The 18,181-nt window shown below is 41.4% G+C and overlaps 1 protein-coding gene across 5 annotated transcripts in view; it reads left to right on the forward strand.

Moving 5' to 3' along the window:
- The window catches only part of PUS7 (pseudouridine synthase 7), a 101,762-nt gene that overhangs the window by 70,707 nt on the left and 12,874 nt on the right, over window positions 1–18,181 (forward strand). For 4 of the 5 annotated variants that reach the window (XR_010945397.1, XM_067745970.1, XM_067745973.1 and 1 more), the window contains exons 6-8: window positions 2,035–2,052; window positions 3,498–3,609; window positions 6,035–6,112. Coding sequence is in view for 4 of the 5 variants with exons in the window: in XM_067745970.1 (XP_067602071.1) it covers window positions 2,035–2,052; window positions 3,498–3,609; window positions 6,035–6,112 (208 nt within the window). In the remaining variant the exon portion in view is untranslated. The remainder of the gene's footprint in view (window positions 1–2,034; window positions 2,053–3,497; window positions 3,610–6,034; window positions 6,113–18,181) is intronic. The other variant, XM_067745971.1, reaches the window with a different exon arrangement.

Here is an 18,181-nt window from a genome sequence, read left to right on the forward strand (position 1 = left end):
ATAGAGTGGTTAGCTGTGGAGAATATTACAGACAGTTCCAACAAGATTGGAACTCTGAAATATGCCCACTAATTTTTATCAATATGGAGATCATCAGTGTCTTTGCCAGAGCAGTTCTAGTGGAGTGACTGGAAACCAGTTTACACAGTAGGTTGAGATGGAAGACGAGAAATACACCGTAAAGAGAAGGAGAAAGGAAAGGAACATGGTTAAGGAGAGGGAGACGTAGGTTTGACTTTGAAAATGCAAGAGCCCTGAGCATATTGATATGCTGACGGGAAAGAGCCAGTGGAGAGGGAGGGGGCTGATGATGGCTGGAGCAGAACCCCTGGGGAAGCTGCAGGGTGGGTGTGCAGGTGCAGCAGGGGAAATGGACTTGAATAAGAAGGAAAGAATGTTCTGCATGCTACCCATCCTGTCATCTTTCTCGAGCTACAAACATTTTTCCTTCTTTATTCATGAGGATCTCTGTGCTCAATACATGAATCTTCCTGAATGTGGTTTTCTTTTTTTATCTAATTTCTGTTTCTCCTCTCCTGGGGCTGCCATATTAGACCATCAGAAGGTTGCTTCCTAGCCTGAGAATTCTTTGCATTAGTATTTTAAATCAGAGTGTCTCAAAAATGTTTGAAAGTTATTTTAAATTCACTTAAATTGTAAAGCTACCATCTATGCTACCTAGCATTCCAAGGATTTGGAGTTTGATGAAGTCAAACAAATTCCCCAAAATAAGTTGAGACTCACCGATTGTCCATTATTCAAAAACATTCCCAGTTAATCAATGCATATGCTTATTACTAGTTTGTGTACTGAGTGCACTTGGAAAAAGAATCCTTATGTCTGTTACTTGCAGAGGAGGTAATTGAATGCATGCTCACTGCTTGGATTTGCTAATAAAAGATGCATGCTTGTGAGCCAAACTCATATCAGTTGTCATGGTTTCTCTTAAGGTGTAATAGCATTTAGTTTTTTAGTCTTGCGGTTTCATTTATTTCTTGCCACTATAGTTAATTTTGAGCGTACTGAAAGGGTAGTTAGAGGAAAATGTAGCTACACTTCATCAATTTTTATCACAAATTTTTTTAAAGCTTTTTATTATGGACATTTTCAAACATGCAGACAAATAAAGGAAGTAGTATTCTGAACCCCTGTGTACCCATCAACCATCCTCAGTATTATTAACGTTCTGTTGTTTTGTTTGACCTCTTCCTCCCACTTTTTTTTCCTTTGTTGGAGTGTTTTTAAAGAAAATTCTACGTAGTACTTCATTTCACTCGTAAATACTTCAGTATGTATCTGACAGATAAGAACTAAAACCCTAAATCATTATCATATCCCCACAAAATCAACAGTGATTTCTTAATAGCTCATACCCCGTGCATGTTCAGTTTTTCTCTGATTGTCTCAGAAATGCCTTTTGCATACAGATGACTTGTTTAAATCATGATACAAACAAGGTCAGAACATTGCATTCGGTGGGTAAGTCTCTTAAATCTGTTTTAATCTATCAGTTTGAGAACTGTTTTCCATAATAATTTTTTTCATTTTTTTCAAAGAAATCAGTGCAGGAAACTCATAAAACACAGAAAAGCACAATGCAAAACAGTCATTACTTGCAGTCTCACAACTGAAAGATAATCACAAATAGTGTTTTGGTACACGTCCTCCCATATTTAAGAAAACAAATCTCCGGATGGGGAGGCATTTTGCATCCAGTCTTACACCTTTTGCTACATCCTGTAGGCACAGACAGTGCAGCTTTTGAGGGTGAGTGGACAGGCCACTGTGAGGGGATTGAGACAGGGAGGCCTGGACCTGTCGGTGAGTTTTCTGCTTGTTCACTGTTTGCCTCTGCGACATTCCATTGTTAATGTCTAAATGGCTGTTAACCCACCACATAACCACCAGGCGCTGTAGGAGTCCTCAGTAGAAACTTTCCATGCGATCATTTGCATGTTCACTTCTAAAGCACTTTAATATTATTATAAATTAAATACTGCTCTCTTGTGCTCTTTATGCTGTGCATTTGGACAGAGGTCAGAACTGCAGCAGGTAAGAGCGGTTGGCGTTTCATGTAGATAAAATGAAATGCCAATGATTTTTGTCACAAGTGCTAAGTATAGACAGTTTTGCTTAAATGTAGGGAGCTGGAAGGAAAACCAAAAATAATATCCCTGTTCACAATTTTCGGAGGATGAGTTGTGAGGAATTCATACCAAGAGCCCAAGAAATGCTTGCAGTGCTTTTTCTGTAATACTTTAAGCATACACGCTATGGCAGTTTTCCAAGACAGCTTATTGGTCAATTTGTTCTTTACATTGTAGCTTATATCCCTAACCTGTGAAGCAGTGCTTTTTCCCTTGGCAAAGGCAGGTGTACAAGTAACTTTAGTGTCAGAAGTTTCTTATGTCTTTGAAGATGAAGGATTCATGAGTTCATGCTAAAGGGACAAAGGCAAAGGAACATTTTTAAAAGAAGAAGACTTCTGGGGATTATATGAAATATTTTTTCACAGTCTTTCTTTCATAGTTACAGAAATCAACTGAATTAGATGCGTTCATATAACAGCTGCAGCTGTGTGTCACACAAGACTCACGAACATTATTGTACAACATCTGGGACGTGCAGTTGTGGCTTACACATTTCTCCCAAAGTGTTGAGTTTTCAGAACGCTCTTTGGGCAACTGAAGTCAAAATCTTAATATTGTTTAAATATATGTTTCTAGATTGTAGTGTAATTTTAATGTTCGTTTGGAAGAACAGTTTTAAAAGTCAGATTTTCCAAAGTCTCGGAATGTTTGCCAGTTTCTAAAAAGTTGAGCAATCGACGTAATAGTGGCTCAGAAGTTAATATTTAACCTGACTTAATTTTTAAAGTCTCCTCTTCCCCCAAGAATGACAATTAGGTATTGGATGCCAGCTGCTCTCTCTGTCCAGTAGACCTTTGCAAACCATCTAGTATTAGCTAAACTGTGATGGCAGTGGCCTTTGGAAAATCTAAACTTGTCACTGAGGCAGCTGCTCACAAGCTTTATCCCCAACCCTGCTGGGGCATCCAGCCTGTTGTGCGAACACCTGACTGGGGAGATGAGGCAAAGCTTGTAGGCTCTGCCATGACTGCTGTTTCCCTCTGGCCTGCATACGTTCTGGAGGGCCAGGCGGCCCCCTTTCAGACACATGCTTGTAAAGTAAGCCACTGGGGAATGGTGGACCCCTCTGTGTTTCTCTGTGTGAAGATTGCTGGTTAGGTTTAGTCATTTGTCACACCACCTACATTTCTCGATTTTGCTTTTAAATACAGACAGATAAGTATCCAATCACAGAAAGTTTAATAACTGTAGACCACAAGGTATAACCACTTAACCCATATTTCTTGTCAGACTAGATCTGATTTCTCTCTCAAAGGTTCTCTAGCAAAAATGATCTTGTGGGGTTTCATAAGAACTCAGCTAACTTTTACTATGGTTATATAATAGTTAATTTTTTTTTTTTTTAAGATCCAAGAAAACATTCTTGGCCAAAATCTAGGGGAAGTTACTGCCACTTCCTACTGTACAAGGAAAACAAAGACACCATGGATGCTATTAATCTACTGTCTAAATATTTAAGGTTAGTATTTTGTTCTTTTGCCCATACAAAATCAAAACACAGAAGTGTATTTTCCTCTTTCCATGCTGATGGAAAAGGAGTGGGAAAATAGGCAAATAGGTAGCAAATGTGCCTCCTAGTTATAGTGGGTTTTTTTTGTTTGTTTGTTTGTTTTGGGAGGGTTTTTTTTGGCTGCACTGCATGACTTGCAGGATCCTAGTTCCCCGACCAGGGATTGAACCTGGGCCACAGCAGTGAAAGCGCCGAGTCCTAACCACTGGACTGCCAGGGAATTCCCAATTATAGTTTTCTTAGACAACAGTTGAATTAATTTTTTTTAACCTCCTTGCATATTGCCAGTGATTCAAAATGAAAATTCTTTAAGTAAGTGGTTTACATGTAGTTGAGAGTTACCAGTTCACCTAGCTGAAAATAAAAATTAACTTTCTTCCCTTAAAGCCTACACTTTGATGTGGTTGCAGAGGACTGCTACTAAACCATAAGCTCTTAACTCCAGGAGATAGACTAGATTGGAAACCGACACCAGTCAGATTTTCTCACAGGAGTGCAAATATAGTAGAGTTTGGGTCTCTGAGGATGAGCCAGGTGCCATTTTATTTTTGGAAATGGGTACAGGTACCATAGCAAACCTGTATGCATGGAAATTTGCTTTCTGATATATATTTAACCCAGTTTAAACACAGCACACAGTGTGTTAGTTTGCTATGGCTGCCTTGACAAGATACCACGGACTGGGTGGCTTAAATAAGAGACATTCATTTTCCCACAGTCCGAAGGCTGGAAGCCCCAAGCTTAGGGTGTTGGCAGGTTTGGTTTTTTCTGAGGCCTCTCCTTGGCTTGCAGATGGCCACTTCCTCTGTGTTCTCTCATGGTCTTCCCTCTGAGTGTGTCTATGACCCGGAGTCTCTCTGTGTGTCCATGTTTTCTCTCCATATATTAGGACACGAGTCTAATTGGATTAGGGCCTCATTTTAACTTAATCACCTCTTTAAAGGCTCTATCTCCAAATACACTTGCGTTCTGAGGTACTGGCTGTCACAGCCTCAACATAGGAATTTTAAGGGAGCACAGTTTAGTCCATAGGACACAGTACCATTTGAAGTAGCATTTTACTTTACTCTGGTTGCTAGCTCTCTCTGATTCCTTGTCTGTACCTGAACCCGGGAGAGTAGGCAGTTGGGGAGGGAGCTCCCCTGAGATCTGGAGTTGGGATTGCTCAGAGTTCAAGAAATTCTTCCCGTTTCTTTCCTGTTCGCGTGGAGCGGTTTTTATAAAATTCTTCTTGGTTAACTGGCTCACTTATATCTTCATATTAAAACTATTCCGATCCTTGTTTTTAGCATTTGGCTTTTATACAAAGAAATAGCATGTATTTATGGAAAATTCACATTACTATTAACTTGTTTGAAATTGAAGGTATAAAATTTTTGAAGTGGTACGTGATACATCTAGAATGTATTTTTCTTTACCTTCACAGTTATGTAATTAATGAATTGCATGTAATCAACAGGAAGTGCATTACTTCCTTCTCTGTTGCTGGCTAGTACAAATGTTTTGAGTCACACACAGCTGGACTTCCCTGGTGGCACAGTGGTTAAGAATCCGCCTGCCAGTGCAGGGGACATGGGTTCAAGCCCTGGTCCGGGAAGATCCCACATGCCGCAGAGCAACTAAGCCCGCGCGCCACAACTACTGAGCCTGTGCTCTAGAGCCTGTGAGCTGCAACTACTGAGCCTGCGAGCCGCAACTACTGAGCCTGCGTGCCTAGAGCCCGGGCTCTACAACAAGAGAAGCCACCGCAATGAGAAGCCCGTGCACCGCAACAAAGAGTAGCCCCTGCTCGCTGCAACTAGAGAAAGCCTGTGCGCAGCAATGAAGACCCAATGCAGCCAACAATTAAATTAAAAAAATAATTTAAAAAAGTCATGGACAGCTAAGGAGGGGGTTGTTCAGGAACCTTTTTTTTTTTAAACACCTTTATTGGAGTATAATTGCTTTATAATTGTTCAGGCATCATTTACTTTCTTAGCTTGCACACTAATTTATGTTTTCCTGGTTTTTTTTTTTTTTTTTTTTTTTTTTTTGCGGTACGCGGGCCTCTAACTGTCGTGGCCTCTCCCGTTGCGGAGCACAGGCTCCGGACGCGCAGACTCAGCGGCCATGGCTCACGGGCCCAGCCGCTCCGCGGCATGTGGGATCTTCCCGGACCAGGGCATGAACCCGCGTCCCCTGCATCGGCAGGCGGACTCTCAACCATTACGCCACCAGGGAAGCCCTCCTGGGTATATTTTTAAATAAAGTTTGTCCTTAACTCTTCTCTTATTCTGTTACGGTTTTAAGTATATTTATTTTAAATCTTAATTTATGAGAAGCATGATTTCCTAATGGTACGTGACTTCAGATGATTTTGTTTTTGTCTTATCAGAGTCAAGCCAAACATATTCTCCTACATGGGAACCAAAGATAAAAGGGCCATAACCGTTCAAGAGATTGCTGTTCTCAAGTAAGTAGTGAGTACATGTCAGGATTCGTACTGCAAAACTCCAAGCACCACCTTTCAGAGTTCTTGGATTTGCTTTGTGGAGTTTACCTCTTCCATCTTTAGATGGTGCCTCTGCCTATTCAAAAGATTGCTTTTCTATTTGTTTTTTTCTTCTTCCTTATCTGTATTTTCTAATGTTTTTGCAGCCAAAATGTTTTGCAGTAATTTTTAAAGGATTTTTGTGGTAGAGTCAAGAGAATAAGTGCCTCTTTCTCTCCTTTCTCTCTCTTTTTCATGCATTATTAAATATAAGTTATTTAAAATTACAGAACAGTGAATGAGGTCTTTTGTTACACGCTGGAGATACACAGATGAAAAAGATGGCAGAGAGAAAAATAAATCAGAACTTATTGCACAGTGAGATAAATGCTAAAATAGAGGTATATTTGGGGTATTAGGGTAGACCTGATGACAGAGCTTGGCATTCCTTGTGGGGGGCAGGCCAGGGAGGTTTTCACAGAAAATGGCATCTAGATGAGGGCTTCTCTGCCTCTTCACTTCTGGCATTTTGGACTGGGTAATTCTTTGTTGTAGGGGCTGTCCTGTGCATTGTAGGACGTTTAGCAGCAGCCCTGGTCTCTACCCACTAGATGTCAGTAGCATTCCCTCTACTCATGTCAGCATTGTGACAAACAAAAATGTCTCCAGACATTTCTAAATGTCCCTTGAAGGACAAAATAGCCCCTGGTTGAGAATCACTGGTCTAGATTCTAGAAGGATGGGTAGGAGTTTCCTAGGGCTGGGAGGGTCTAGGGTTGTTGGTTCCACACCAAGAAAAGAGCTTGTGAAAAGACACTGGAAAGGATTTGGGGAGCATAGCATATTTGGTACCTGGCAGGTGTTTGAGTTTTGTGGGAGCTTAGCAGGAAATAAGGCTTGATGGGTAGGCACGGTCCAGATCCTGAAGGGCCCTGAGGGTCATGTTAGGATCTTGGACTTGACCTTAATCTAAACAGGGGGAGTCGTGTGTAGGGACAGGCTTAGGGGTTGTCAGTGAGCAAGAGGGATGGAACGGAGATCGGGGCTACTGCCATATGCTGGGGCGGAGGACAGGGGCCTGAACCCAGTCAGTTCAGTGAAGGTCAGAGGGAAAGGAGGAAGTTGGACAAACTCAGGCTTCTGTCCTCATGCACCCCCTGAGGTAAGGAGTGGTGGGAGGGAGAAATAAAGGGGCAGGAGAAAACTTTGGGGGTGATGCAGATGTTCATTAGCTTGAATGTGGTGATGGTTTCATGGGTTTTAACATTCACGTTAAAACTTGTACATTTTGAGTATGTACGGTTTACCGTATGTTAATTTTGTCATGAAAAATAAAGTCATCTATGCTTGCTATCCCCGCTGAAAACAAATGCATGTATGTATTTGTACTTTTCCCATCTTTTCATAAAGAAGTTGAGGTGGCGCCTCCTCTTCGCTCCACAGTCACCTGCCATCTGGCTCCTTTCCCACCCCTCCTCTGATGCATTTGAGATAATGTCAGGATTGAGCTCCCGGTTGCATCCTAATGGATTTTCCGGTCCTTTCCTTCACTGACCCTGGGACAGTGGCGTGATGTCATAGTAAAGGCAGGGTGAGAACATCTCTCCGCGACTTCACGAGTGGTGGTGTGGTGTCGCTGTGTTTGAGGGAGAGCGGGAGGAGACACCTGAAGATGCCAGTGCTCTCTCCTGGTGGCCTGGTCTCTCTCTCCCTGAGATCCGGAACGTGGGGTCGTCTCCTGAGAGTGTAGGGGGCAGGAGTGGGGAAGGGAGCTTTAAAAGAGTGTGAAGATTTGAAACAGCCTCTGTGGGTGATGGGCTCGTCAGCAGCTCCTGACAATAGTGTACCAGCAGTGACTTGAGGGCTTGGGCTTTCCATGCTCTGGATGCGGGGCACAGAAGGTTCTTGCCTTCTCTTTGGTGTCCTGAAATACCATTGTAGTCAACTCCTGTGCTTTCCGGCCGGCCAGCTCTGGGAATTTTTCCACGTAAATTAAAAAATGGATTGGTTCAGGGGCTTCCCTGGTGACGCAGTGGTTGAGAGTCCGCCTGCCGATGCAGGGGACATGGGTTCGTGCCCCGGTCCGGGAAGATCCCACATGCCGCGGAGCGGCTGGGCCCGTGAGCCATGGCCACTGGGCCTGCACGTCCAGAGCCTGTACTCCGCAACGGGAGAGGCTACACCAGTGAGAGGCCCGCGTACCGCAAAAAAAAAAAAAAAAAGGATTGGTTCAATTTGTTTTCAACACAGAAGGAACTAGGTAGAAAATGAAAGTTCCACCATAATTGTACTCCCTCAGAGATTGCTTTGCTTCCGGCTTGGTATATTTTTGTAGGGGACTCTTTTTTCCTTATAAACCGAAATATTTATTTTAAATGTGTTCTTTTCTTGCAAACAATAAATGATGTACCTCTTTCCCTGTTAATAAGTAGCAAAAGATATTTAAATATATGGATGCATCCTAATTTATGAACTACTGTTCTATTTCTGAATGTTTACATAGTTTCCCATTTCTTGCTATTATAAGCAGTTCCATGATGAACATATTGGGAGTTAAATCTTGGCACACATCTGTGATAACTTCATTAAGATAAGCTTAGCAGCGGAATTACTGCCTTAAAGGGAATGTGAAATTCTAGGTTTTAGGTTTTTGTTAGCAGAGTTTACTTGCCCTGTAGAAAGGTGGTACCAGTTTATCACCTTTATTCTTCTCCAGAATCCTCCCTGACACATATCACGATCTAAGAAAAAAATAATTTACTAATTTGAGGGTCAAAAAATGGCATTTCGTTATTTTCTGTTGCATTTTATGATGTGACATCTTTGAAGCGTGAAGGTACTTATTTCTCTTCTTCGTCAGCCACCAGGTGTCATACTTGATCACAGTGCGGCTCTATTCATAGACCTTTATCATCTTCCTGTTGACTTAGTAAGAAACCATATTAGACACCTCAGTGCTGGCCTTTGGAAAGCACATAGCACTTATCTTGCGGATGCAGGCTGCACCCTTCGTTTGCTTAATGGGTACGTGGGGCTGGGCAGATTGGCCTTTCCCGTGAGAACTGGTGGACAGGATAAACCCACTCCGCCACACAAGGATTTTAATTATTGCTGAATTGATCAATCCTCCGGATAAGCAGCATTTCAGCTTCATGTAACTCTCCAAAGTCACCTAGTAGTTTTAACAGGATCTCAAGCAGGAACAGCCTCATTCAGCATGATTTGTTTCTTTTCCTGCCTCTTCCTGCCAGTCTCCTTTCTGAGCCTGGGCCAGTATTTCCCTGGCTTTGTTAATAAAGGCTTTTTTGTGCAACATGCTGCTTAGGTTGGCTCCTGATGTTTAAACGCAAGATTTTGGTCGTCCCAAGTTACTCACAGAATTGCTGTGAACTGACAGCCGAAGAGCTTGATCCAGGATCATCAAAGTTAAAACTATGAACAGTACCGTGAAAAGTATTGTCAGCTTCATTCCATCAGTTCTCAGGGGGCACCCACACCACTGAGAACTGAGTGTAGCTCTTGCTTTCTGCTGTGCTAGTGGGTTTCAGAAATATATGTTGTGTATTTAAGAATAGACAGTAGAATATGATTCAGCCATGAAAAGGAATGAAGTACTGATACATACTATGACATGGATTAAAACATTATGCTAAATAAAAGAAGTCATACACAGAAGGCCACATACTATATGGTTATATTTGTATGAAATGTCCCAAATAGGGAAATCCGTAGAGACAAAGTAGATTAGTGGTTGCTAGGAGCCGCAGATCTAGGGAATGGGGTCAGTGGGTGTAGGGTTTCTTTTGGAGGTGAGAGAAATGTTCTGGAATTAGATAGTGGTGACAGTTGCATAACATTGTGAATATACTAGAGACCACTGAATTGTACACTTTATAATGATTAAAATGATAACCTTTTTGTTATGTTAATTTTAGCTCAACTTAAAAAAAAAAAAAAAAGAACAGAGCTGTCTTTCATGGCTGTTGGGCATCAGTCTTCATAAGCTCTCTCCAGAGCTGCCAAGTTGCTTATCTGATTCCTTCTTTCCTCCTGACTCTTATTAAATATTCCATTCGTTTCTACAACAGTAGTTACTGACCAAAGAGGGGTTCTGTCCTCCTGGTTCTCCCTCTGTTCACCTCCATCCTCTCCTGCCTGGACTCCAGGATACTGTTTCTGGATTAATTTATGCCCTGTGGCTCTCCCATTGTCCCTACATATCTGAAGTCAAGGATGTGGTGCCCTTTTTCTCCTGGATCTGCTGCCTCTGAGCAGCTGGCCCAGGCTGGTATAGACCCACTTTACACCTTTTTGGTACTCGGGTTGGACAGGGCATTCAGAGCCAGGGGAGAGGGTAAAGGAGTATGAGCTTTGCCCACTTCTCAGGCTAGCTTCCTACATTTTATAATAATTAATGGAATAATGACAAATGTTTTTTCCTCAAGAAATTTGGTCAGGCTGTTTCTGCTCATATTGAACCAGGAAACAGATAAGACTGATTGATAGCGTCAAGGAATTGACTGTCTTCAGGGAGTATGGGGACATTCTCAGCAAGGAAACAAGAATTCTCTGAGATGAAATGGCAAACTGGTATTATATCGGTGGATTTTAAACAGTTTAACTCAGTAACAGCATATTTTTAACAAGGGAGTAAGATAAAATTTCCCCACTACTTTTTCATGTAATGTTGGAAATTCAGAGGCTGCAAAGCAGGGGCACACACCTCTGTGGGGCTGCTTCCATGATTAGCTGCTCTGGGTTGATAGACCAGGCACTTTGGGGCAGAACAGCCTCTCGTGCAGGCCCTGGGCCCAGGAGCCGCATCCAGGTCCTCCCAACCCCTGTATTTCCAGGCAAAGCTGGAACATGGCTCCTCATAACAAGAGCCGGCAGGAATGTGCTTAAGGACCAAGGCTGAAAAACACTGCACAGTCCAGAGTAGTAAAGAGAGAAGTGTATTCAACAAAGTGAAGCACAGACGCTCTTTGTTCTGGTAGTTCTCAGCGTAGATGTCTTTTCAGAGGAAGTCTGAATTCAGAAAAACTTAAAACGGCTTTCTTAGGCACAGTGATACACTATGCAGCATTATTTGTGATTTTGAAAAATTGTAAACAACCCAGGTGACCCAAACTGGAAAATCTTAAATGAATGGCTAAATAAGTAAATTCCAATTGATGAATTATTTTTGACCATATTAGATTATTTGTAATTTTCAAAAAGGCTCTTTATTAAAGGAAAGGGCAAAGTGTGAAAGTCTCAAATGAAAAACCAATGTCCTGTTTAATGGTGAAATACTAGAGCATTTTATTAGAGCTGGGAACAAAGTAAATAAAGATGACCACACTATTACCACTATTTATCATTGTTCTAGGCATACTGTAATACAAAAAACAAAATTAAGAAATAAGTGGTGTAAAAATTATAAGGGGGGAGGCCAAATTGCAGTTTTTGTTACTGATATTTTATTGTTTCTACGCAAGGAGTTGACTGAAAGTTATACAAGATAGGAAAGATTATGTACAAAAATCAATATTCAGATGAGAGCCAATTAGAAATTATAATGGAAAAAACTCTTTTACACAGAAAAAGTTTAAAAGAAAAGAAAAGAACATACCTAGAAACAAAGATTTTTGTAAAGTATAAGATCTCTCTCTATGAAGAAACTTTGAAATGCTATTGATCGATGTAAAAGGACTTGAATTAATGAATGCTATAACCTGTTCTTGGATACATATAAATGTTCTCTAATGAACCAATGTATAAATTTGTGCTGATACTAATGAAAATTCCAATAGAATGTTTCAGTGTAATCAAGCTGATCATAATGTGGGAAAGACACAGAACTAGCCATAAAAATTCTGGAAAAAGTGACTAATAAAGGGGTATTAGCCTCAGTATATATATATGACATATCTATAAAAATAAAAAATATATGTATAAATACATATAGATTTTTATTTTTAAAATGTTTTTATTGAAACATTCTCATGATGATTTCTGCTGTGGGGTAAATTGTACGCTTAGACTAGTAAAACATTTTAACTACACTTTCCACCCTAAGATATTTCTGGATTTATAGTAATCGATTTCTCTAACTTACCACCTGTTTTTATTTTTTTTAATTTATTTTTATTGAAGTGTAGTTGATTTACATTGTTTCAGGTGTACAGCAAAGTCAGTTTTATACTTATATATATATATATATATATATATGTATATACACGCACAGACACACACACACACATATATTCTTTTTCAGATTCTTTCCCATTATTGGTTTTTACAAGATACTGAATATAGTTCCCTGTACTATACAGTACGACGTTGTTTATTTTATATATAGTATTGTATGTATGTTAATCTCACATTCCCAGTTTATTCCTCTCTTCCCCCTTTCCCCTGTGGTAACCATAAGTTTGTTCTCTATGTCTGTGAGTCTGTTTCTGTTTTGTAAATAAGTTCATTTGTATATATTTTTTTACCACATATAAGTAAAAGCATATAATATTTGTCTTTGTCTGACTTACTTCACTTGGTATGATAATCTCCAGGTCCATCCGTGTTGCTGCAAATGGCATTATTTCATTCTTTGTTATGGCTGAGTAATATTCTATTGTATGTAGGTACCACATCTTCTGTAGCCATTCATCTTTCAATAGACATTTAGGTTGTTTCCATGTCTTGACTCTTGTAAATAGCGCTGCTATGAACGCTGGGGCGCATGTATCATTTTTTTTTAAAATATATTTATTTATTTATTTTTGGCTGCGTTGGGTCTCTGTTGCTGTGCGTGGGCTTTCTCTAGTTGCAGCGAGCGGGGCCTAGTCTTTGTTCCAGTGTGCGGGCTTCTTATTACGGTGGCTTCTCTTTTTGCAGAGCATGGGCTCTAGGCATGCGGGCTCAGTAGTTGTGGCTCATGGGCTCTAGAGCGCAGGCTCATTAGTTGTGGTGCACGGGCTTAGGTGCTCCACGGCATGTGGGATCTTCCCGGACCAGGGCTCGAACCCATGTCCCCTGCCTTGGCAGGCGGATTCTTAACCACTGTACCACCAGGGAAGCCCACATGCATCTTTTTAAATTAGAGTTTTCATCTTTTCTGGGTATATGCCCGGGAGTGGGATTGCTAGATCATATGGCATCTCTATTTTTAGTTTTTTAAGGAACCTCGATACTCTTCTCCATAGTGGCTGTTACCAATTTACATTCCCACCAACAGTGTAGGAGCGTTCCCTTTTCTCTACACCCTCTCCAGCATTTGTTATTTGTAGGCTTTTTAATGGTCATTCTGACTGGTGCGAAGTGGTACCTCACTGTAGTTTTGATTTGCATGTCTCTTAATAATTAGCAAGATTGAGCATCTTTTCATGTACCTGTTGGCCATCTGTATGTCTTTTTTGGAGAAATGTCTATTTAGTTCTTCTGCCCATTTTTTGATTGGTTTTGTTTTTTTTTTTTGATAATGAGCTATATAAACTGTTTGTATATTTTGCAAATTAAGCCCTCGTTGGTTGCATCATTTGTAAATATTTTCTTCCAGTCTGTTGTCTTTTTGTTTTGTTTATGATTTCCTACGCTGTGCAAAAGCTTTTATGTTTAATTAGATCCCATTCGTTTATTTTTGCTTTTGTTTCCATTACTCTAGGAGATGGACACAAGAAAACAGTGCTATGATTTATGTCAAAGCATGTTCTTTTAAAATAATTAATTAATTAGTTAATTAATTTATGGCTACGTTGGGTCTTCGTTGCTGTGCGCAGGCTTTCTCTAGTTGTGGCGAGCCGGGCCTAGTCTTTGTTCTGTTGTGCGGCCTTCTCATTGTGGTGGCTTCTTGTTGCAGAGCATGGGCTCTAGGCATGCGGGCTTCAGTAGTTGTGGCGCATGGGCTCAGTAGTTGTGGCTCGCGGGCTCTAGAGCGCAGGCTCAGTAGTTGGGGCGCACGAGCTTAGCTGCTCTGCAACATGTGGAATCTTCCCGGACCAGGGCTCAAACCCGTGTCTCCTGCATTGGCAGGTGGATTCTTAACCAGTGCACCACCAGGGAAGCCCAAAGCATGTTCTGCCTATATTTTTTTCTAGGATTTTTATAGTATCTGGTCTTACATTTAGGTCTTTAATCCATTTTGAGTTTATTTTTGTTTATGTTGTTAGAGAATGTTCTAATTTCATTCTTTTACATGTAGCTGTCCAGCCTCAGTATATTTTAAAGCATATTATAGAAGTATAGTAGGGACTTCCCTGGCAGTCCATTGGTTAAGACTCCACACTCCTAAGGCATGGGGCACGGGTTCGATCCCTGGTTGGGGAACGAAGATCCCACATGCTGCGTGGCATGGCCAAAAAAGTATAGCAGTTAAAGCAATATGATACTGGCACATAAACGGGTAGCATTAGAATAATTACAGACCCAGTTATATCCACAGAGTTAGTGTGTAAGCAAGTAGCATTTAAAATAAGCAAAGAAGAGTGTTGGTTTTTTTGTTTGTTTTTTAATTTATTAGTTGCAGCAGGTGGGCTCCTTAGTTGTGGCATGTGAACTCTTAGCTGCGGCATGCATGTGGGATATAGTTCCCTGACCAGGGATCGAACCCTGGCCCCCTGCATTGGGAGTGTGGAGTCTTAACCACTGCGCCACCAGGGAAGTCCCAAAGAAAAGTTTTGAGTCAGTGAATTTGTTGAAATAACTGAGTAGCCACCTGAAAAAAAAAATTAAATTGACTCCTTACCTGAGTTTTTATATGTCTTCACTGGAAGAGGCAAAGCTTTGCCAAATATTAACAAAGCCATTTGAAAGGCGGTATCAGCCACAGTGTCACTGCGAAGATAGATGGAGAGAGAGAGATATATGATATTACAGATAGATGTAATATGAATATTTATCTTTTGTAACCAGGTCCTGGGTGTAGTATTTATACTCCTCAATCTACCTTTTTTAAAAAGCCAAAAGATGCGTGTATGCTGATAATTTAAAATGCAGAACCAAAGCCACTGAGCAGCAGCTGATACTGTTACTGACTTGTGTGTGAACAGCTTTCCCCTCTTCTTTCCTTAACCTCCTTGTTGCCTACGATGAAGAGAGTCCATAATTTAAAGCAGAGCGGGAGAACTTGACCTCCTCCCATTCCTCTCTAAATGAGCCACTTTGGGCATCAGTAGTTGACTGGGGAGAGTAAACAGAAACTGCCAGTCAAAGCCCCTGGGACTCCAGTACCAGAGTTCTTTTCTTCTTTGCCACAAGCATTGTAGACTTTAAAAGACCAGTAAGTCAAGATTAGTGTGTTAGGGACAGCATGGAGGCCAGCACTGCTGTAAATGAGACATGACGAAAAGTACGTCACTACTGTTGGCCAGAAGGAAACAAAAGGAAAAGTACCCTTTTTACTCTAAAACAACAATAACTGGGGCTTCCCTGGTGGCGCAGTGGTTAGGATTGCGCCTGCCAATGCAGGGGACACGAGTTCGAGCCTTGGTCCGGGAGGATCCCACATGCCACGGAGCGGCTAAGCCCATGTGCCACGACTACTGAGCCTGTACTCTAGAGCCTGCGAGCCACAACTACTGAGCCCACGCTCCTAGAGCCCGTGCTGTGTGACGGTAGAGGCCACCACAACCAAGAGTAGCCCCGCTCACCGCAATTGGAGAAGGCCTGCGCGCAGCGACGAGGACCCAATGCAGCCAATAAGTAAATAAATAAATAAATTCATAAAAAACAACAACAACTGCAAAAGTACTCTACTTATATCTGGGGATACTATTTAAAAAAAATAATCTCTGACTAGGGACACCCTTCCTAAATAGACTTAAATCCCAGAGCTATTTAGAAAAAATTCAACTAACTAAAATGCAACTAACTAAATTTCAACTAACTGAAAATCAGCAGACTCACAGACTTAGAGAACGAACTTACGGTTACCAGGGTGGAGGGGAGGGGGGAGGGATAGTTAGGGAGTTTGGGATTGACATGTACACACTGCTGTATTTAAAATGGATAACCAGGGCTTCCCCAGTGGCACAGTGGTTAAGAATCCGCCTGCCAGTGCAGAGTACACGGGTTCAAGCCCTGGTCCGGGGAGATCCCATATGCTGCGGAGCAACTAAGACCGGGCGCCACTACTACTGAGCCTGTGCTCTAGAGCCTGCGAGCCACAACTCCTGAAGCCCGCATGCCTAGAGCCCGTGCTCTGCAACAAGAGAAGCCACCACAGCGAGAAGCCTGCGCACCGCAGCAGAGTAGTCCCCACTCTCTTCAATTAGAGAAAGCCCACACGCAACAATGAAGACCCAACACAGCCAAAAATAAATAAATAAAAAAAAAATTTTTTTTTAAATCAAAATAAAATAAAAATTAAAAAGAAAAGATAACCAACTAGGACCTACTGTATAGCACAGAAAACTCTGCTCTATATTATCTAACAACCTAAATGGGAAAATGAAAAAAAAATTTTTTACTGTACAGTCCTATTTGTAGAAGAATGCTAACATAGGAGGAATGGTGGGTATAGAAAAACAGTCTTTCGCAGTCAACACAGTAATATTTGCCTCAGCCAACAATTACCCTTGGGGGACTTCCCTGCTGGTCCAGTGGTTAAGACTCTGTGCTTCCAATACAGGCAGTGCGGGTTCCATCCCTGTTCTGGGAGCTGGGATCCCACATGCCGCACAGCGAAAAAATAATAATAATAAAAAATTATCCTCGGGTACCTAAACAGTTGGATGAAAGACTATGGGGGAAGAGGATAGTCACAGAATTTTTAAAATGTCACCGCACAGGTTACCAACTAAAAAAAGGGAAAGGAGAGAGAGGTACCGTTTCGCTGCGATACACTGAAAAAGCCACAGCATCACCTACGTGATATTCCCACCAAAATATGGGCATCTTAATGTGAGGAAACAATGATTGTCCTGGTTCTTGATTAGATCCTGAATTTAAGGAGGTTTAAAGAAAAAAATCTAAGTGATGTTATTGGGGGAATTGGGTGAATTGGATGTGGACTGCTCATCAGTGGCCTTGAATTCACATTGGCTTTGTGAGGGTGACTGGTGGTTAGAAACGTGGGAGACCCTGCTGTTCTTAGGAGACACACTGCATTCACTTTAGGGGTGAGGTGTCCCTAGTCTGCAGGTCACTCTCACATGGTTCAGAAAAATACATAGGTTTTACCTGCATGTGTGTATGTATGCGCATATGTGTAATGTGTGGGTGTTCATATATCTAGAAATATATGTAAAGTAAATCTGGGAAATGGTTAGCAATTGGTAAATCTACAGGTGAGGTATAAGACCTTTCGTTATAGTGTTGCCAATTTTCTCCAGTTTGATTTTTTTTAACATGAAGTTGGGAAATTTTCTAAAGTGTAAAATATTATGAATAAACTCACAAAATGGGAGATAATATTTGCAAGCTATGTGGTAAAGGGTAGATTTCCTTAATATATGAAAACAGAAGAATATTAACAATCCAATAGAAAAATAAGTAGTAGGACGAACAGGTACTTCACAGTCAAGATAATGAAGAAATGTTTAGTTTCTCTCATAGTAAGAAGCATTCAGATAAAAATCAAAATAGCATTTTTTAAAAATAAGTAAATTTATTTATTTTTGGCTGCGTTGGGTCTTCGTTGCTGTGTGGGCTTTCTCTGGTTGCGGTGAGCAGGGGGCTACTCTTCGTCGTGGTGCGTGGGCTTTAGTAGTTGTGGCACGTGGGCTCAGTAGTTGTGGCTCTCGGGCTCTAGAGCGCAGGCTCAGTAATTGTGGCGCGTGGGCTTAGTTGCTCCGCGGCATGTGGGATCTTCCCAGACCAGGGCTCGAACCTGTGTCCCCTGCACTGACAAGCAGATTCTTAACGACTGCACCACTAGGGAAGCCCCAAGATAGCATTTTTAACTTATCAGCCTGACAGAGCTCAAAAAGGTTTATAACATCCTGTGTGAGGAGACACAGGCCTGAGGAAGTAGTCACTTACATATTAATGGTGTGAGTGTGAATTGGTGTAACTGTTTTGGAGGGCAATAGGCGTTAAAATTTAAGATCCCTGCCTTCTAATTCTAGGGGTTTA

This window comes from Pseudorca crassidens, chromosome 8, assembly GCF_039906515.1.
Source record: "Pseudorca crassidens isolate mPseCra1 chromosome 8, mPseCra1.hap1, whole genome shotgun sequence".
Classification (NCBI taxonomy): Eukaryota; Metazoa; Chordata; class Mammalia; order Artiodactyla; family Delphinidae; genus Pseudorca; species Pseudorca crassidens.